This window comes from Schistocerca nitens, chromosome 9, assembly GCF_023898315.1.
Source record: "Schistocerca nitens isolate TAMUIC-IGC-003100 chromosome 9, iqSchNite1.1, whole genome shotgun sequence".
NCBI classification, from domain to species: domain Eukaryota; kingdom Metazoa; phylum Arthropoda; class Insecta; order Orthoptera; family Acrididae; genus Schistocerca; species Schistocerca nitens.
Window position 1 is genome coordinate 20165560 of NC_064622.1, and position 22324 is coordinate 20187883.

General features: G+C 42.8%; 1 protein-coding gene across 1 annotated transcript in view; it reads left to right on the forward strand.

Annotated features, from left to right (window-relative positions):
* Window positions 1-460: 460 nt before the first annotated feature.
* LOC126203510 (midasin-like) overlaps window positions 461-22324 on the forward strand; it is a 311918-nt gene continuing 290054 nt past the window's right edge. Inside the window, exons 1-4 of the mRNA XM_049937836.1 lie at window positions 461-494; window positions 999-1232; window positions 5084-5330; window positions 7191-7341. Coding sequence (XP_049793793.1) covers window positions 472-494; window positions 999-1232; window positions 5084-5330; window positions 7191-7341 — 655 coding nt within the window. The 5' untranslated portion in view covers window positions 461-471. The remainder of the gene's footprint in view (window positions 495-998; window positions 1233-5083; window positions 5331-7190; window positions 7342-22324) is intronic.

A 22324-nucleotide genomic window follows, 5' to 3' on the forward strand; every position in this document is an offset into this window, starting at 1 on the left:
CTGACTAATTATCAGATTATGACTGAATATTTTCTCAGTTAGTGCATGGCAGAATACGCTGCCAAGCACCCTCAAACCTAAACAAGAACAAGGTCATAACAACAAGACATTTGTCATTTTTCTTCCATATTCAATTTGTAAATTGTTAAAAAGTAAAGGAATAAATACAAATTTAAAAAATAATAGAAATAAGGTGCAATAATTTTAAATAATTTATGTTTTCAGAAGCTGTCCACTGAGAATCGACAGGCACTTCTCTGCTACATATCACACTTGCTTATACAACCCAGCCTTACTGAGCAAGTGGCAAAAAATTTCCCTCAAATTGTGTTGCAGTTGCTTCACATAGCTAAAGACTGGAACAAACTGCAGACACTTTTCAGAAATATTAGCCCATCTCTTCATATTATGATATACGAGAATGAAAGTGAAAGACATAAGAAAATCTGTGTGGCTCTTGGAAAGCTAATAATGTTTCACCCGGATGCACTAAGGTATTAGTGATTTGTTTTAATAATGTAATATGTAGCAATAATAGTGTTAACAGTAGATTAATAAACAAAACAAGTATTTGCAGCCGCTGATCTGCAACTAATTGATGCACGATGCAGAGACCCATGTTTCTGTACACAAAATTATGCTAGCTTTTGAACAATAATTCATTTTCTAGTTGAATTACCCACACTGACACACGTAATGAAAAAGATGTTCATATATGCACATCTGTGGTAATGGTGACACAGGTGTGAGATTGCATCAAATTAGAAAAGATGTGGTAATTTGAACACTAGTGAATTTTTCTGTACATTTATGTATGTGTGTGCACCAACCATCAATCAGCAACCAGTTCCTTGTACTCCCACTTTTATTTATTCTTTTCATCATGGAATTTCCATTAACATAGAGTATATATTTCAATATATATTTCAAGTTGCACATATTAAATTTCTCTACTATTTATATAGTTCACAGAGACAGTGTTACACTTTTTGTTGCAGATTCAGCTTGGAGTATTTTGAAAAATATCCTGCACCATTTACATATCTTTTTTCACGTTCAAAAGTTGCTTGGAACCGTGCTATATATGTGGACGAACAAGTCTCAGATTATGATATTATTGCATCGTGCTACAGCTTTCTGTCCACCTCCTGTGATCATTTTCGGCAGTGTTGGAATTGGGCTGCATTTACTGAGTTATTGAGAAGATACAAGCATAACAAAAAACTGATGTGGTAAAGTCAAGCACTTGTTTCTAGCAAATTTTATCTGTCCTTTTAGCACGAGTTAAAAATTTTGTATTAAGTAAGTAAGAAATCTGTATTAATTATTGATGTATGTGTTCTTAAGGTATTTCAAACTCTTCTCTTTCTTGCAAAATTTATATTAGATATTAATTCATGTTGTTCTATTGTAAGTCAGTATTGCCGTGACAAGTAGGTTCTTAGGTTCCTCTTGTTGATATAAAATTGTAATTGAGGAGTTGAGAAAATCAACATTTCTTGCAGTTTTGATAAAATGTTAGATTAATCAGTTATGGAAACCATGGACCTTATTGAGATGGGTGACTTGCATTCCTAAGCGATACAAATAGCTGCGCTGCCGAAATGGAGGTCTGGCTGTGGAGAAGCCAGACAAAGATGAGGTTCCTAGCCAATAATTGCCTTGCTATGTGATAATGTGAATGGCTGCAACTACAGTTATTATCTTTTTCGAGGACATGATGATCTGATGTGTGGGTTAATGATGATGGCATCATCGTGGCTAAAGTATTCTATAGGTCAAACATTGCCCTAATCACACCTCAGTGGCTACTCAGATGGAGGAGGGGGGGAGGGGACTAGTGTTCAGTGGGTTGGAGAGTGGAATGTTAAATCCTTAACCAGTGTACATGTCAGGAGCTCAGGTGAGTATCCAGGGTGTTTTTCCTACACGTAAAATGAGAAATGCCAGGATTCAGAGAAAAATGGTTTTGTTCCCAAGAAGTACCACTAAGGGGTACAATATTCATGAAAACTGGCAACAGCCACAGAGTGAACCGCACGTGGTATGGAAAGAACATTTTGCCCTCAATAGGAAGGACTAGTGGACATGTCCAGAGGTTAAGAAAGCCGGCAGGCACGAGAATGACCCACAGTCACGGCCGCTACCTCACTGAGGCTCTCGCACACCTCAGGTGGTGGCACCCAGTTGTCCCATCGGTGGGTTTGTGGCAGAAAGTTGGCGTCTATCTCTCAGCAGTACCGTGGTGACGCCCATAGCTCAGTGTAATAGCGTGGGAGCCAGCCACAAGTACTGTGGACTTGTTTACATAACTGCTTGTGCCACTGCGTGAGGCTAAGTTAAAATGATGGAAGCAGAATATGATAAAATTTTTTACCATTGTAACCCATTACCATGTACATCAGGTAGGAAGGTTAGAGAATTTAAAAAGAGAGGTGAGTATACTGGAGGTAGATATAGCGGGCAGTAGCAAATTGTGGTGGAAGGAACAACATGATCTCTGGTCCAGAGAGTACAGGTTATAAATACAAAATCAAATAAGGATTATGCAGGAGTAGGCGTAATAGTGAATAAGAAAATAAGAGTGTGAGTAAACTACTGTCAACAGCATAATGAATACATTATTGTAGCCAAGGTAGTCACAAAGGTAACGCCCTACTACATTAGTGAAAGTTTATATGCCCACAAGCTCCATGGGTGATCAAGAGGTTGAATCAGTTTATGATGAGGTAAAAGAAATTATTCAGATAATTAATGGAGAGAAAAATTTGTAATGGGGGACTGGCATTCGATAATAGGGAAGGTAAGGGAAATAGTTGTAGAATATGGAGTGGGTGGAGTGAAATGAATGAAAGAGGAACCCGCCTGGTAGGATTTAGCAGAGAGCACAATTTAATCATTGCTAACACTTTGTTTAAGAATCATGAGAGAACATAATAAAATGCAACACCTGCAGCCATCCTTTCTCTAGTACCTTCTGCCGCAGAAGTCGAACACGCGGCAGAACAAATGGACGTGGTCAGCCCATAGAGGGCTCCGCCTCCGCGGCAGCTATTCTGCGCAGCGGCTCTCGCGCAGCGAGGGCGCCACCGCTAAGCCACGTGCAGACAGCGGCCAATAGCCGCTCCCTCCGGTTTCGTATATAGGGACCCGCTCTGGATTTCGTTTCTGTCTCGGCGGTACTGCGTTCTGGGCGTTGCTCGTTGTTGACATTTGCCTGGCTCTGGTTCCGAGTGGATTTACGTTTGGTGTTTGGTGTTGTGGTTTCCACAAGCCTCCGTTGTTTATCTCTTCCTCGTTGTGTCACTCATAGTGGTCGTGGTCGGTTGTTGTCAGTTGTCGTTGGTCTGTCGTCTGACTCGTCCTTGTGTTTACCCGGTGGTGCGTGCTCCACCGCCGGTGGCTTCCCCGCCTGGCGGCTCCGATTCGCAGCCCAAGGCGTTCCCGCTGTTGGTTGTGGTTACTACACTTTCGATGTTAATTGTTATGTAGCACCCAGTTTTGGTGACTCAGTACACCATGTGGTTGCAGACATGCCTTTGCTGTTAGAGTATTGTACGGAAGCTGGTTCATAGATGTTGGCCACTGATGGGATCATGTATGCAGCTGTTCACCCTCTCAATGCCAGTTAAGGTCTGAAGATGGTATACTAAATCACCGAAACTAGTTGCCGTATAATACATACTGTGGAAAGGATGGCTGCAGGTGTTCCATTTTGTTACGTAAGTGAATGGCCAAAGTCCCACAAACCTGCAGTCAGGAGGACAAACGTACAAAAACGTGAATGAAGATTGTGTACATGGAAGAGGCTGGAGACATTGGAATGTTTCAGATTGATTACATAATGGTAAAGCAGAAAGTTCAGAATCAGATTTTAAACTGTAAGACATTTGAAGGGGCAAACATGGACTCTTGACTGTAATTTATTGGTTACTGACTGCAGAATAAAACTGATGAAATTTCAGAAAGGTAGGAAATTAAATTGGGACCTGGATAAGTTTAAAGAACCAGAGATTGTTGAAACTTTCCAACAGAGCATTAGGCAACAATTGACTGCAGTGGGGGGGGGGGGGGGGGAGGAGCGCAACAGAAGATGACTGGGTAGCTTAAAGAGATGGCATAGTGAAGGCAGCAGATTATCAAATAGACACAAAGGTAAGGCCTAGTAAAGTCTCTGGATATCACAGGAGATAATGGATTTAATTTGCAAAAGGAGAAAAAAATGAACTATGTGAAAAGAAATACAGACACGTAAAAAATGAGATTGGATTCATGATTAGAGGAAAGATTGGTGCCACCTGTAAGACAATTAGAGACCTTTGGAGAAAAGAGGAGCAGCTGTATCAAAATTAGGAGCTCAAAGGGCAAGCCAGTATTAAGCAAAAAAGGGCAAGGTGGAATATGTAGAATGGCATACAAAGCAAATAGATTTGAAGGCGATATTACAGATTTAGAAGAGGAATTAGATGTTGAGGAGATGGGAAGTGTAGTATTGTGAGAGGAATTTGATCAAGCACTGAAAGACCAAAGTCAGAAAACAGGGTGCCTGCTCCTTTGTTTTCATTTTACTATTCACACAGATCATTCTCCAGAACATTGTCAGTGAATTACTGTGTTAGTAAGACATAAAGTGATGAGAAAACAGTGCAAAAATGAATATGAATAATATCATATTGACCTTTATTTAACTGATGATCAAGTAATGAGGAGTAATCTGAATGATCACTACTTGTACCGAGGCAAAACTTGTAATTTTCAGAGGATGAACAAGTTAAAACTTGCTAAGTGGGTATCTACACACAATCGACATGTCCCTTGACAAACATCTTCTTTTTAAGTATTTCTTGTGAATAGCTAATCACTTTCATCTCTGGGTGATCCAACTATTGACGCACCTTTAGAAAAACTGTTAATAATTTATGTGCCTGTATGACATTCCAGTTGTTCTAATACTTGGTAGAGTATCCATTAACTGGGTATAGCCTCCAAGTTAATCAACAATGTAAGATAAATCAATATATTTATTGTGTGTTGACAAACTGCCTCAATTAATTTTCTAATGTTTTTTTCCTCCCCATTCCAGGGTCGGTCTTAATTGTTTAGCAACTGTGACCGGTATGTCAGACTCGGAGCGGCGGTACTTGTTGCTCGGACAAAAGGCTGCTGAAAATTATCTTATCGAGTTTGACGAATACGTGGAAAAACTCAGTAATACCAAAGTCGTGTCGTCAGACATTCTCGAAGCACCTTTATCCGACTCGTGTTCTATGCTGGGATCTGTTATTACAGTTGCTGGCTTTCAGTTTCCAGTAGTTGATCCAACTAAGCAGGTACCTGGATATATTCATCCTGATAGCATGTTTCTCATATGTGTTAATTAGTTTGTAAGTTTAGTGTAGAATATGGTATGTATACATTACTGAGTGATGGACTATGTCAGCAGCTTTTCAAAATTGGAAAGTTTTTCAATGCAGAAAAGCAATTATAGTGGAAACTGTCTTAACAAGCACCTCCCATAATGCACAGTTCGCATAACGAGCAAAGCAGATTGCAAAAAAAATGACTCGCTCGACGAGTGGTGTTTCCCGAGAGTGAAAGCAATTTAGTGAGTGTCCGCCTGCACCGATAGCAGTTGCACGGGATCCGGTGTAGCCGTCGGTACACATCTGCCGAGCCACCCCTCCAGTCGCTCTGTACCTCGAGCGCCCCCTGCCACCGCAGTACGGGGCGGCTGGCGGTAGCCGTTCGGCCCACTCGCTCTGGGACCCACTGTGCTACAATACCTTCATTCGTGCTTCACCCTTAACATTGAGACAGTTGGACTGTGTATCTTGCTGCATTTTTTTGTAATGACTCTTCATTTGCTTGGCGGCGTACGAGTTAAGTAAATAGTCCATTTGTTGTGTTAACTGGTTCTCTAATGATTTCTGCTCCTGTCCAGCATTCCTACCAGGACAATTGGCACACCACTCTGTAGCCCACCTCTCCTTACCACTGTGTACAAAGTACACTACAATCTATGTTTAATTTCGAATGTCTTGTCGCCCTTTACACACTCTGGCCAGTTGAGACCCTTGCTCCTCCATTACCTTCACTACAAAACACGAGCCTGTGCACATTTCTGCGGAAGACTGAAACCCCACACGAACAAACAGTACCACGTGAGAACACTGAAAATGCAGCTGGCGCTGACCTCTGTCATTGCTTCAGTGTGTATATGGAAACAAAGCTGTGAAGTGGACAAATCACAGCACTTCACGCCTGACGGCATCGTGTAACCGGCATGACCTTGAGGCACCTATGTACCTATTTTGGTACAGAGTGAAAATCTCATTCTGGAAACATCCCCCAGGCTGTGGCTAAGCTGTGTCTCCGCTATATCCTTTCTTTCAGGAGTGCTAGTTCTGCAAGGTTCACAGGAGAGCTTCTGTAAAGTTTGGAAGGTAGGAGACGAGATACTGGCAGAAGTAAAGCTGTGAGTACCGGGTGTGAGTCGTGCTTTGGTAGCTCAGATGGTAGAGCACTTGCCCGCGAAAGGCAAAGGTCCCGAGTTCGAGTCTCGGTCGGGCACACAGTTTTAATCTGCCAGGAAGTTTCGTATCAGCGCACACTCCGCTGTAGAGTGAAAATCTCATTCTGGAAACATCCCCCAGGCTGTGGCTAAGCCATGTCTCCGCTATATCCTTTCTTTCAGGAGTGCTAGTTCCGCAAGGTTCGCAGGAGAGCTTCTGTAAAGTTTGGAAGGTAGGAGACGAGATACTGGCAGAAGTAAAGCTGTGAGTACCGGGTGTGTGTCGTGCTTCGGTAGCTCAGATGGTAGAGCACTTGCCCGTGAAAGGCAAAGGTCCCGAGTTCGAGTCTCGGTCGGGCACACAGTTTTAATCTGCCAGGAAGTTTCGTATCAGCGCACACTCCGCTACTGAGTGAAAATCTCATTCTACTCATTCTCTTTGGTTCTCCTCTGTCCCCTGCAGGGTAAGCGTTTCTTCAATGGTGCAAGCGACTGGCAGTGAACAGCAGTGAATCGCCTGCAAATGTTCAATTTTCTCCAGTTGAATGAGGCTTCATGTGCAGCATGTTTACTAGTTATAAATGCCCCACCATTTGGATGCACGGGTAGAATAAGATTTATCCTTGAAAACTTTACACTTATTGAGTTAACTGTATAGTCTGTGTTTGACGGTTTGCAGAGAGATGAGCCCCTCCAACGTGGCGTACAAACTACGGAGCAAAACCTGCGTAGCCTCGCCTCGGCACTGGTCTCAGGTCGTGCTATCTGCCTCCAGGGACCAGTCGGTTCTGGCAAGACAGCTTTAGTTGAACACTTCGCTAATCTTACAGGTAACTACAGGCCTGTTTTATTATTTCCATTTTGGTAAGTCACGGAACCGAGTGTCGTATATGCGTGCAGGTATTTGTTTATATATCTAAAACAAATATGATGTAACTTACCAAACAAAAGCATTGGTATGTTGATAGACACACAAACACACACACAAAATTCAAGCTTTTTGTATTTGTTTAAAAATACAGGTATTTGTTTAAAGGTATTTGTTTAAAAATACAGGTTAATGTGGACCCGAGACTGCCCAGATAACTGAAAACATGTGTAATTTATTAACACTGATGTGCCTCTCAGAAATTGGATGTTTACAAAACATGCTGCATGTCACATCTGAAAACCTGCCACATTACTTAAGTGTTACCCACGTGAAACAATGAGTTGAATGTTGATGACATTTAGCTCCTATAGAAAGCACTAGGCAAACATATAGACAAACTATAGGCTGCAGACATTTTACAAGGATAGAGTCTTCACATTTCTATGGCTACAGTTACATTTATACGCTGAAAACCACTGATGTGTGTACATCCCATTTGTATCAGTTATTTGGGCTTTTCTTCCATTCCTTCACATACAAATCAAAGGAAGAATGAGTGCTTAAGTACCTCTTTGCATGCTCTGATTAGTCTTGTTTTGTCCTGGTGATCCCTGTTTGGAGTGATATCTGGGGGGTTGTAGTTTATTCCTCGGTTCATCACTTAAAGTTGGTTCTCAAAACTTTCAAAATAGGATTTCACAGGACAGTTCGTGTCTGTCATCATGCGTCTGCCAGTTCAGTCCTTCCAGCATCTTCGTGACACCGTCCCTTGGGTCGAACAAACCCAAGACTATTTGTGCTCCCTTGTTTGTATACGTTAAGTACCCCCGGTTAGTCCTATTTGGTATGTTTAGTATCTGAAGAACGTCTAACAATGCTGTGCACTCACACTGCTGGCACAATTGTAAACTGTACGAGCCGAGTGTGGCTTGACAACACCGTGGGAGCTGAACCGACTTGCGAGTCAATTTGCGGAGCAGCAGAGAGTTCGAACGCTGTGAAGAGATCGATCACAGAGGAAAACGCAACACGTGACCAGTACGAGTGACTGACACATGAAGACATGAAAACAGAGCACAGCAGCAGGTGAAGGATCAGTCTGTGGTCACTCAAATCAGAATTAGATATACCACGCCAGGACTGTTGCCTGCCCTCCGTGTCACTGTCATGAACTGTTCCACTGCAATAACTGACCCAGCTCCGCTGCATCCAGCTCGATGTCTGCTGGCAGTAACACTTAAGTGTGCGTCCCATGCTCTTGAGCAGTATTCTAGCATTGCTTGCACGAGTGCATTTTGTGCGGGCTCCTGTGTGGACTGATTACATTGACCTGGTATCCTTCCAAAGAACCAAAGTCTGCCAGATACTTTACCTATGACTGAGCCTATGTGATCGTTCCATATCCTATCCCAATAAACTGTTACATCCAAGTTTTTCCATGAGCTGACCTATTCCACCTGCTGCCCATCAATATTATACTCATAGTATACTATTTTCTTTTGTTTAGTCAAGTGTGCAGTTATTTCTGAACATATAAAGCAAGTTGTGAATCTTTGCACCACTTTGAAATCTTATCAAGATCTGAATATTTATGCAGCTTTTTTCAGACAGTACTTCATCATAGATAACTGCATCATCTGCAAAACATCTGAGGTTACTATTAATATTGTCTGCAATATCATTAATACACAACATGAACAGCAGGGGTCCCATCACACTACCCTGGGACACACCTGAAGCCATTTCTGCATCTGACGATGACTCTCATCCGAGATACCTTGCTCCGTCCTCCCTACCAAACAGTTCCAATCCAGTCTCAATTTTACTTGATATCATTTATGTGTATACTTTTGATAATATGTGTAGATGTGGTACAGAGTAATTTTTTTTTTGGAAATTGAGGAATACAACATCTACCTGACTGCCCTCATCCACGGCTTTCAGTATGTCATGTGAGAAAAGAGCAAATTGCACATGATCGGTGCTTTTGAATTCTTATTAGTTGCATGGAGTAAGTCATTCTGTTTGAGGTAACTCATGAATTTCTACAACAGTCAAACAATGGAAGGTCAAGGATGGAATGTAACAATATTATGGAAAGGCAAGTTCCTACTCACCAATAGCGGAAATGCTGAGTCACAGATAGACACAACAAAAACAGTGTCTACAATATAAGCTTTTAGCCAACAAGGCCTTTGTCGAAAATAGACACGACACACGCGCACGCAGGCGCGCGCGCGCACACGCACACGCACACGCGCGCACACACACACACACACACACACACACACACACACAACTGCAGCCTCTGGAAGCTGAAACCACACTCACACTCACACTCTGACTCCTCATAGAGATTCCTTTGGGCCATTGACCTTAGATTTCAGCTATTTCTCAATGATACTGGCACTGACGTGTATATCACCCATCTTTTCACTGGTACAAGAATTGAATTGGAACAATTCTCCTTGGTTTTCCCATAGCAAGATACAAGCTTTTGTGAATTGAGTAAGATATTTGGAGAAATTAATGTACACCCAATGTGTGTCAAGGACTTAAAGTGCAGAATTTTTGTAGGGAAAAAAGTGCAAAATGACCTAGGAAACATATATATGCTACATTTTTATGTGCTTTAAAAACATAAAGGAGTGAATCAGAATTCCCCTTGCCTTTGTGACAAAAATGGTAGAGTGAGTAATGTTTTAATCTTCTGTTTTTAAGTGCTACCTTCTAAAGCAGTTGGATGTGAAGTTTGAATGCAATGAAGGAACCTTGTGGAATTTTGACTTACATGCTCCATATATTTAAACTGTTGAAAATATGTAGACATCCATTGAGAAAGACATATATCGAAGCTGATTACTTACTGTTGTGAGATCCTACGGTCGCAGGTTTGAATCCTGCCTTGGGCATGGATGTTTGTGATGTCCATAGGTTAGTTAGGTTTAAGTAGTTCTAAGTTCTAGGGGACTGATGACCTCACCAGTTAAGTCCCATAGTGCTCAGAGCCATTTGAACCATTTTTTTTTGTTGTGAGATCAATGTTTAGGCTTTTGTTTTTTTTTGGGGGGGGGGGGGGAATGCATACTGTTTCCAGACACATTCTTGTGGCCATTCTGGTATTTGCGATACTATTACCCTACTCTGCCAAAAAAAGGTGTGTGTCTGTTTAGCAAGACATGAAAAACCTTGAAACTGAACACACCCACCCACCCACCCACCCACCCACACACACACACACACACACACACACAAAGCTTTTATTTCAGTGGGAGCCTATATTTGAGGGGTCAGGCTAGTCATAGAGTGACAGTTGCAAGTGGTTAGTAGTAGTGTATGTATATATTAGGCTAGACATAGACTGACAGTTGCAAGCAGTAAGTACTAGTGTGTATATATAGTGCCGCCTATACAATTTAACTATATAACTTTACCTGCCAGAGATTGCTACACAACAGGCTTTCCTACACAACAACATTTCGTAAGTGCATTTCTCAGTCTTCAGAAGGGCTATGGCATCACTTGAAGGAATAGGGTGCTTGGATAGCTTCATCAGTGGGGCCTGTTCATCTTTGCACTGCCCTTTCTTTATCAACAGTTTTTCAGGTACAAAGCTGGGGTGGCACACAAAGAGGGTGAGGAAACGAGAATATGGTGGAGATGATAGGACAGAGGGGGTGGAATATGTTGGGTGTAGGGTGTGGCAACAGTAGATAACTGTAGGTTGAGACCAGGTTAATTTTGGGTGCGGAGAAAGTGTTGTAAGGATAACTCCCATCTGCCCCGTTCAGAAAAGCTGGCAGTGGAGGGGAGAATGCAGGTGGCTTGGGTAGTGAAGCAGCCATTGAAATCAGACATGTTATTTTCAGCTGCATGTTTTACCACAGGGTGGTCTATTTTGCTCGTGGCAACAGTTTGGTGGTGGTCGTTCATTCTGGTGGACAGCCGGTTGCCGGTCATACCGATACGAAAAGTTTTGCAGCGATTGCAGCGGTGCTGGTGTATGGAATGACTCCTTTGACAGATGGCCTGACGTCTAATGGGGTAGGATAAGTTTGTGGCAGGACTGAAATAGGAAGTGCTGGGTGCGTAGATTAGGCAGGTCTTACAGCTGGGTCTTCAGAAGGGATATGGCCCCTATGGCAAGGGGTTGGGATTTACCAGGTTGGGTGGGTGAGAGGACACCACTTTAGGAGCAGTGGGAAGGGTCTTGAGTAGGGTGTCCCTCATTTCAGGGCACAGTGAGAGATATAGTCAGAGCCCTGACGAAGGATGTAGTTTAACTGTTCCAGTAGGGGCTGCTATTGGGTGACAGTCTTCAGTGACAACAACTCCCTTGCCCAGTATGCTGAGGGTCTCAGCAAGACCTTCACAGATAGGCAGTATCCCGCAGATGTAGTCCTCAGACAGATATCCCATGCCATTTCTCCATATACCCAAAATCCTCCCACCACCCACAAGAACCAGCTACAAAGAAGTGTTCCTTCATCACCAATACCAACCCGAATTGGAACAACTGAACCACATCCTTCGTCAGGGCTTTGATTACTTATCATTATTCCGTGAAATGAGGGACATCCTACCCGAGGTCCTTTCTGCCCTCCTAAGGAGGTGTTTCGTTGTCCTTCCAACCTCCACAACATCCTAGTCCATCTCTATGCTTTTCCCCATCCCAACTCCTTGCCACAAAGATCATATCTCTGTGGAAGACCCAGATGCAAAACCTGCCTAATCCACCCACCCAGTTCTTCCTATTCCAATTCAGTCACATATTTATTCTACCCCATCAGAGGCCGAGCCATCTGTCAAAGCAGCCACATCGTGTACCAGCTCTGCTGCAGTCACTGCAAAGCTTTTCATGGTGTTATGACTAGCACCCAGCTGTCCACCAGAATGAACAGCCAATGCCAAACTGTGGCCCAGATCGAAGAAGACCACCCCGTGGTGCAACATGCAACTGCCTGATTATTGGGGCATTGACGTTCGTCACCACCTAAACGATTAACTTCCATATCGCTGGATTGGGCGTAGTAGTGAAGACGATGTGACTCTGTTCCTGTGGCCACCAGGTCACCTGACCTATCGATTTTTGACTTTCGTCTTCAGGGTACATTAAGGAACATGTTAACGTACTCCCACTGCCAAGAATATTGGAACACCTCATAAAATGCTTTAGTGCTGCTGTGAGACCATTGACAGGCTGTTGCTATATAAGGTATCCCTACCACTTAGATATGTGACTAGAGGGGAACTTGTAGAACATTTGTAGAGTGCAAAATGTAAACTTGATGAGTTTACAGTTCTATTCGTGCATCAGTCATATTTGTACATGTAATTCTTTGGAAAATACAGAGCTATGAAAATTAATGAATCATTTATACAGGGTGTTTCTGTAAGAGTGTTCAAAAATGTAACAGGACATAGAGAATGCTCCACTGAACAAGTTGAGGTAGGGAACCTGTGGTTGGAGAAGCCAGCTTAAGGAGATATTGAAGTAAACTTGCATAACACTTTGTCTAGGATTACTGTTGTACAGCTTATTTACAACTAACATGTGTACAAGTTTACACGTACTGTGCTCTTTATTTACATGCACATTCTTTGTTTTCTGCTAGGAAACAAGGTGGATGAGCTTGATTACCTGGAAGTAATGATGCAGGTTTTGTTTACATTACTTGTCCATAGTGTAGATCTGTTGTATCATATTTACATTGTCCCATGAGAGAACGTGCTATGAATCAGTGACAGACCCATTCATTACTCAGTGCTATTCAGAGATGTACAGTACAATACAATGGAGTGCACTGGTACAATATTTCCTGGACACTGGATTGGAATAGGAGGGTTGCTGGATTGGAATAGGCGGTCCTCTTCCATGGCCTGCGAGGTCACCTAACTTGAATCCCCTTGATTATTTCCTATGGGGACATCTAAAGTCACTTGTGTACGAGACCCCAGTGGATACGGAGGTGGAGTTAGTCGTCAGAATTGTAGCTGCCTGTGATGTGATTTGAAATACACCAGTGTTATTTGTCACGGTGCATCAAAATCTTGTTAGTGTATGTCCTGCTAGCATTGAGATTAATGGCTGTCAGTTTCAACTCATTTTGTAAGGTACAGAACAAGTGATATATTCATTGCGTCGGTGGTGGTATTTGCAGTTAACTAATGTAAATAAAAAAGTACACATTAATGTGATTTTATTCCAATTATCTCCTTAACCTGGTTTCTCTGACTCCAGGTTCCCTACCTCAAATTGTTCAGTGGAGGATCCTCTATGCCCTGTTAAATTTTTGCACGCTGTTACGGATGCGCCCTACAGAATTGTATATTGACCTTCTCACAGAATTGCAAGCAGGTGCAGTCTCTTTACATTCCCAGAATGTAGCAGTTGCTCATTTTTCCCTCCATGTCGATTACGTGGCCAACAAGACTCTAAAGGCTCATTGATCATCTTATGTACTTACTCCCACCTGAATGATTGTTAATACACAAAATATGCTATGGGCTCCAGTTGATAAGCATCCATAAAAGCAGTAAGGTGAATTGTTAGTAGTGCCAGGATAGCTCAGACAGTTTTGAAAAGCTTTATCCCGAAAAGTAAATGTTGGAATAAAATTTTCATTTCCCAGGAAGTTTCACAACCTATGCCTCCTCAATAATGGGCAAATCACTTCAGGGTCATTCTCGATGTATCAATATAGTTTTCATTACAGATTCAATTACTGTTTTCAGACAGACTGCTAGCTTGTTGCTGTTGTCGATGGTGTTGTTACTTTGAGTCCGAAGATTTGTTTGATGCAGTTCTCCATGCTACTATATCCTGTACAAGCCTCTTCATCTCCGAATGACTACTGCAACCCACATCATTCTGAATCTGCGTACTGTATTCATCTCTTGGTCACCCTCTATAATTTTTATCCCCCACACACCTATCCAATACTAAATTGGTGACCCCCTGATATCTCAGAATGTGTCCCACCAACAGAGATCCCTTCGTCTAGTCGGTTTGCACCACAAATTTCTTTTCTCTACAATTCTATTCAGTACCTCCTCATTAGTTACATGATCTATCCATCTAATCTTCAGCATTCTTCTGTAGCTTCTATTCTGTTCTTTTCTAAACTGTTTATTATCCATGTTTCACTACCACAGATACTTCCAGAGAAGACTTTCTAGCTGTTAAATCTATATTAGATGTTAACAAATTTCTCTTCTTCAGAAATGCTTTTCTTGCTGTAGCCAGTACATGTTATATCCTCTCTACTTTGGCCATTATCAGTTATTTTGCTACTACTTAAATATTATAGTTTCCTTGTCTAATTCCCTCAGCATCCTCTGATTTAATTTGACTGCATTCCATTATCCTTGTTTTGCTTTTGTTGATGTTAATCTTATACAATCCTTTCAAGACATTGTCCTTTCTGTTCGGCTGCTCTTCCAAGTCCTCTAAGGTCACTAAAAGAATTACAATCCACCCAGAGAGCTCACCACTCTTTGGTGAGTTCGTCCTTGACTACCATGGGCCCCCAGCCTTTGCAGTACCTCTTTCCTTTCCATGCTACATGTCCGTTCTCCTCTTATTCTTTTTTCCCCCGTCTTGGTGAACGTATCCTGGATAGTTTTGTGTATGTTTTCTGAAGTTTCGATATCCTCTGCATCAGAACAGTCCCTCATCTGTTCTTTCATTCTTTCTTCTCCATTTCCTCCCCTTTTGTGGTTTCTCTTTGTTTCTCCTTTCTCCCTTTGTGCTCCTGAAGTTTGGCCCATGCATTTGACGCATAATAGGTGACTGGGTAAGGTGTAGTTCCCAGCCCCGGGTTGACAGGTAGGGTTCGCATGTACCATCTGGTGCAGGCCAGGTCCACGGAGGTGTGACTGCTTGAGCTGTTACCTTCCCAATTGCCAATTGGTCCGTCTGTGTGGAGCTCATGAGGTGCGACTGGAGGTGTGAACTATCACCTAAGGTGAGTGAGCCCCATCTGATGCGGCCCCCAGTGGGAAGGGCATGCCGTCGGAGACACAGGTAACCACGGGGGATTTTTTTTCACACTGAGCCAGTCACCATCTCAGTCTACATCAACTAAACATAAATGGAATGAGGCTAAAGATTCCAAGAATCTCCTAGCTGCACTTCGGTTCCTCGTAGATTGTGTACTGAAGGAGGTCAGTCCTTATTATTTAGAAAGGTGTTGACACAATTGCAGGCCCTGTGCAGTCCTGGTCTCATGTAATGGGATTTTGCTTCTAGAGACCACTTGTGTTTTTCAAGCCCAACAACTGCTCACCGGTTCACTTCATGACTATCCTGTTCGTGTCGAGGCCCATTGTAAGCTGAATTCTTCATGTGGTGTTATTTACACTCGGTTGCGTGATGATCGGGCCTGGGGAGAAATCCAAACTTCTCTCTCCAATCAGGGCATCACTGCGGTCCATCGAGTAATGAAAAGGATGATGCAAACATAGTGTCTACGTGCACTCTTTTTCTCACTTTTGTTCAAGTGGTTCTTCTATCAAAGTTTAAGGTAGGCTATGAAGTCGTCATGTTCCGACTGTACATTCCAAACCTCATGCATTGCTACCAGTGTCAATGCTACAACCACACTCATGTGTCGTGTCAAAACACAGCCAAATGTGTTACTTGTGGTAGAGATGCTCTAGAGGGTGTTTGCCCGTCTTCTTCTCCCCACTGTATCATTTGTAATGGCAACCACGGTGCCCCGTCTCACAAATGTCCCACGTAGCTCGATGAGCAGGCCGTTCAGGAGGTCCGGGTGAAGGAAAAAGTACCCTACCCTGTCACTCACAAGTTGTTTGCTAGTCAAAAGCCCTTTATTTTACCGTCCGGCACTTGTAGTACTGTTCTTGCTATGCCTCACTCTAAGAAGGATACAACCACACAGATTTGTGACTTCCAATTCACAACCACAGTTGTGAAACTGCCCAGTAGCATGGTAGCATCTCTGTCTCCTCCTCCTACAGCCGCACACCGAGCCACCGAATCTTTGTCCTCAGTGGTGAAATCAACTGCTACACAACCGGCAGGCTGGAAAAGACAAAAAGGAATACTCCCACAAAGACTTTGTACGTCTGTCCAGCCAACAAATATCTGAGTCTTCATCTGCCAACTGTAAAGGCCCTAAGAAATCGAACAAAGGCAAATGATCTTCTCCTTTCGCCAGCCTGTAGATTCTCTCCAGTGGTGTTGTTGCACGATACCGTCACCCGGTCGACCTACATTTCAGTGGTGCACACTGCCTACCATTTTTCTGCCCTGGAATCTGCAGGCCGACTCAGTGAGAGTACCGATCCCACGGAATACGATCCTCCAGCCTCTGCGCCCTGCAGCAGTGAGTCTTTAAAGGCTGGCACTCGGCAGCCGCCTCTTTGACTCCCCTTTATTTGTTCCCTCGTCCCCATTCCCCATTATGACTTCTCTCTAATGGAACGTTTGTGACATTAGATCCGACAAGGGAGAATTGTGGCTGCCTTCAGGAAATGAAATTGCGTCCTCGTAACCCATTTGACCTTCCAGATTTCCTTTCAGTCCTCATTGATCTTCTTCCCGAGGATGGCATTCAATCTCGTGGGGGAATTATACTACTCATTCAGGATGATGTGTATGGCCAAACTGTCTCATTGAACACACAGATGCAAGCTGTTGCAGTCTGCAATGTTTTCCTGGTTTCACCTCTTCTCTCTGCTATGACTACATCCCTCCATCATTCGCTGTTGCCAGAGCAGACTTTCTCCAGCTTATTGGTCAACTCCTTGACCCCTTTTTGCTGCTCGGTGACTTTGATGTGGACCATCCCGCTTGGGGCTCTTCAGTAACCTTCCTGAGGGGTGCCCTCTTGACTGACCTTCTCAATCAACTCAACCTCATCCGTTTTAACACTGGAGCACCCACGTTCCTTTTAGATTCTACACACACCTATTCCCACTTGGACCTCTCGTTTGCACTGCTCAGTTTGCCTGTTGTCTCGAGTGGTCCTTTTTTGTTGATACCTACTCCACCTACGTTTAAACCCAATTGGCAGCTTCCAAAGGCCAGCTGGAGGCTATGCTCCTCCGTGGTGACCTTCGATGACCAACATTTCCCCAGTTGTGATAACCAGATAGAGAACTTTACATACCACTGCAGAACGTTCCATACCTCACACTTAATCTGTTGCGCACCGTGTCCTGCTCCCCTAGTGGACTGAGGCATGCCGTGACACGATTCGCATGAGGGGACAGGCTCTCCATCCAACAATAACGAACTGTATTCATTATAAACAGTTGCATGCAAATTGTTGTCGGAATCTTTGGGATAGCCAAAAAAGCTTTCAGAATTTCATTTACTAGTTCTTTTAACAGTTTCACTCCCTCTTCCATCATGCAGGGCAACCTCCATTGGCTATCTGGGACCAAGATCCCTTTCCAGATTTCCAGTCTGACCATAGCAGGTGATGTAATTGTGGACCCTGTTTCTATCTTCAACATCTTAGGCGGCTATTTTGTGGAGATTTTGAGCTGCACCCATTATCATCCCACCAGAAACGAGTGGAGGAGGCTCAGGTGATACTATTCTCCTCTCAGAGTTGTGAACGCTACAGTGTTGCCTTTACTATGGGGGAGCTATATTACGCTTTCACTTCATCCCGATATTCTGCCGCAGGGCCGGACAATGTTCACATTCAGATTTTACAGCACCTTTCTCGTGCGGGCAAGCTTTTTCTCCTTCATATGTGCAGTCGCATCTGGGCAGATGGCACACTTCTCAGATGCTGGTGTGAAGCCACTGTCATATTCATATCTAAGTTTAGTAAGGGCAAACACCTTCCTTCTAGCAGTGACCCCATTTCTCTCACCAGCTGTGTTTGCAAGGTGATGGCATGCACAATTCCTGACCGGCTGGTATTGTGGCTCGAGTCTTGCGATCTGCTAACCACTGCACAATGGGGATTTCGAGCGTGCCGTTCTGCAGTTGACTATCTCGTCTTTTGACAACTCATATCATGAACAGCTTTCTGCAGAAATACCAGACTGTGCCCATATTTTTTGATTTGGAGAAAGCATACGACACCTGCTGGAGGACTGGTAACCTCCATATTCTATTATGGAATGTCTCCCGCTGGGCATCTCTGGCTCCCTTTTTGTTGATGACTTTGTGTGCCTTTCTCCATGGACTCGTCTCCTAGAGCAGCGTCTTCAGCAATGTCTCAATTGTCTTTACTCATGGAACATTGACCATGGCTTTTACTGTTCCACTGACAAAACCATTTGTATGAATTTCTGGTGTCAACATAACCTCATTTAAACAGTAGTCGATTTGTGTCTGCATCGTAAAGCTGTTCTTGATTGAAAATGTCAGTTTACGAGCCTGATTCACATCATTTGTGGGAGGTGTTACTGTTTTGTTTCAATATTTGCTCCAACCCATCATTGGCACAAAATAATGAATGTTCCAGAAATTTTTGAACAGACCTTGTACACTAGAGTGTAAGTGGTTTTAAAAAAAGGGCATTCAGTCAGGAAATGGTGAACCATCAAAGGTTGTCAAAATGAGCACAAATTGGTGGGGGATCATCACTTAACAAATTATGAAGGCTGAAAAGTCAGTGCCCAATGAGCAACCTAGCTAAAATGATCTCGAGACAAGAGGACCAAGAAGAGGTCGGCCCCTCATACTTACGGTATTCTAGGACAGGTCACACGAGTGATTTGTAAGCAATTTCTTTTGTAGACTGGTTGCACTTCCCCATATTCTACAAGGTGTATAACTTTGCTTCCGCCGTTTGCCGATAGGTGGCGACAGCGGTAAGTAGCGGTCGAAAGGAACAGATCGCAGATGTCAGGCAGTTAGCTTGGACCTCGGACGATAACTAGCAGACACACAATAATGAAACTTCCGGTAGTTACACATCAAATACAGGCATGTGCATGGATGCCAACTGCATTGTGTTGTCGCCAAATTCGTTCCACAGCTCGTGGGTTAAGATCAGAAAGACCTTTGCCTCACAATCTGTGAAGAGCTTTTGGATCGTGCAGATGACAATGAGATGTTCCTTAACAGAATCGCAACTGGTGATTACACTGTGTTACACGATGAGACATGGGTCTACAGTTATGACATTCAGACCGAGGTTGAATCTTCACAGTGCGTTGGGAAAGGTTCTCCAAGACCAAGAAAAGCTCACAATTGATCAGGAAAGATTCTCCAAGGGCAAAAAAAAAAAAAAAAAAAAAAAAAAACAAAAACCACTCGTCAGGTCATCTCAAATGTCAAAGCCATGCTGATAGTTTTCTTTGACTTTAAATTCGTGCCAAAGGGTCAGACTGTTAATTGATAGTACTATAGAGATGTTTCGTGACACCTGCGAGAAAATGTGAGAGAGAATTCATGGCTGTTGCATCATTATAACACACCCGCACGTTCATCCCTGTTAGTGCATGGCTTTTGCCCAAAAAATGAAATCACTGTGCTGTGTCATCCTCTGTAGTCTCCAAACATTGTCCCCTGTGGACTTTTTTTATTTCCAAGTTGAAAACCCCATTGAAAAGACAAAGTTTTGCAACGAAAGACGAAATAAAAGAAAATTCGCAGATGGCATTTTTCATGATCCAGCAAGAGGCATACCAAGACTGCTTCTGGAAGTGGAAATGGCATTGAGAATGGAGTATTTAGTTGTGTAGGAGAGTATTTCAAAGGAGATGATGCTCAATAAGTAAAAGGTAAGTGTAGAAAAATTTTCTGGATAAAATTCTGGAATTTTTGAACAGATCTCATATGTTTGCCATCTGAGTTAATGTTCGTTTTAGTAAACAGCATGCAGGCTGTCGACCATGTTTCACTTTTTATCAATTGTAGCAATACGGTGAAGAACATGTAATCTTTGGTTTGGATCCCACTGTCTCTACAGCGTATTTTGTGGATCTTTCTACAAGAGGAAGTCCATGTTCTTAGCTCTCTTTCCTCCCAGTCAGATAGTCACTTTTAACTTCTGTTTCTTATTAGTGTTCTAAGGTTATGACATAGGTGATTATGGCCTCAGTTGTTTTTGCATAAAAAAAAAAGAATTACAATGTCGTTGGAACACCTTGAAGTTTTTATTTCTTCTCTCTGAACTTTAATTCTCACTCCAGATATTTCTGTTGTTTCCTTTACTGCTTACTCAGTACACAGATTGAATGACATCAGGGCTGTGTTAAAACCCTTTGTCACTCCCTTCACAACCACGGCTTCCCTTTCATGCATGTCGATGTTTATTACTGCCATCTGGTTTCTGTACAGGTTGTAAATAGCAATTATCTCCCTGTATTTTATCCTTACTATCTTCAGAATTTCAGGGAGAGTACTTCATTCAACATTGTCAAATGCCTTTTTTAAGTCTACAAATGCTGTAGGTTTATTTTTGCCTTTCCTTAATCTGTCTTCGAAGATAAATCGTAGCGACAATATTGCTTCGCATGTTCCTACATCTGTTTCTGAAATCTCTGTCTTACCATTATATAATCAATCTGAAACCTTCCAGTGTCTCCAGGTCTCTTCCATGTATGTTTCTTACATTATTCTTATACCAAGCATTAGGTATGATTAAATTATGCTCTGCGCAGAATTATACAAAGTGGCTTCCTCTTTCATTCCTTTCCCCCATTCCATATTCACCTACTCTTCTTCCTCCTCTTCCTTTTCCTACTATCGAATTCCAGTCCCCCATCACTATTAAATTTTTTTCACTATTAAATTTTCATCTGATTGAACTAGCTGAATAATTTCTTATATCTCATACATTTCTTCAATCTCTTCAGCTGTGCAGCTTGTCATCATATAAACTTGTACTTCTGTGGTTGGTGTGGGCTTTGTGTCTATCTTGACTACAATAATGCATTCAGTATGCTGTTCTTAGTAACTTACCTGCATTCCTATTTTCTTATTCATTATTAAACTTACTCCTGCATTACTCTGTTTGGTTTTGTGTTTATAACCCTGTAATCACCTGGCCAGAAATCCCGTTCTTCCTGCTACTGAACTTCACTAATTCCCACTACATCTAACTTCAATCTATCCCTTTCCCTTTTTAGATTTTCTAACATACCAGCCCAATTAAGAGACCTCACATTCCATGCCCCTATCTGTAGAACACGAGTTATCCTGATGACAACAGCCCCCTGAGTCTAATTTGATAAAACACTATTTTTTCTGCTGTGAAATAAATCACAGTTAACTTTATTGTGTTGCTTACAATATGATTGACAGCTGCTGTGAATTGGTGTGTTGGAAGAGCTGCTGAGACTCGTGTACCAGAGCTACCTCAAGTACTGTCCTCTCCTGTGGATCCTGCCTCCTCTGCAGAGAGTACAGGATCTGTCATTACATGTCCACTTGACTGCGAGTGGCGTGTTAATGGTAGATTTAGGTGTCCTGTAGAGGGTGGACAGGTGTCAGGATGTTGTGCCGATCTCCCTAACCGACAAGATTGGGATGCTGTCTTTCCCTGAAACTGATCCAGTGGGTCTCACTTTGCCTGGTGTGGGGAAACCTGTTCTGTCCGGTACCAGGACGGCAAATGCAAAATGGTAGGGGTCTATTAATCGTCAGCAGTTCAAACATACAGCGAATTGTGGTACCCCTTGAGGAAATGGCGGCAACAGACAGAAAAGGACAGCAATTGGTGCACTCGGTGTGTATGCCTGGAGTCCTCATTCAACATTTTGAATAGGCTATTCTGGCAGCCGTTGAGAGAACATATTGCAACCAACTGCCGATTGTGGTGCACCTCAGAACAAATGATGCCTGTCGTCTGGGCTCCCGAAGTCATTCTGGGGTCATTCCAGCGACTGGCAGAGAAGGGTGAGAAGTCCAGCCTTCCGTGTGGAGTTTCAATGAAGATTACAATTTGTAGCATTGTCCCCAGTACTGATAGTGGCCCTTTGGTTCTGAGTCGAGTGGAAGGACT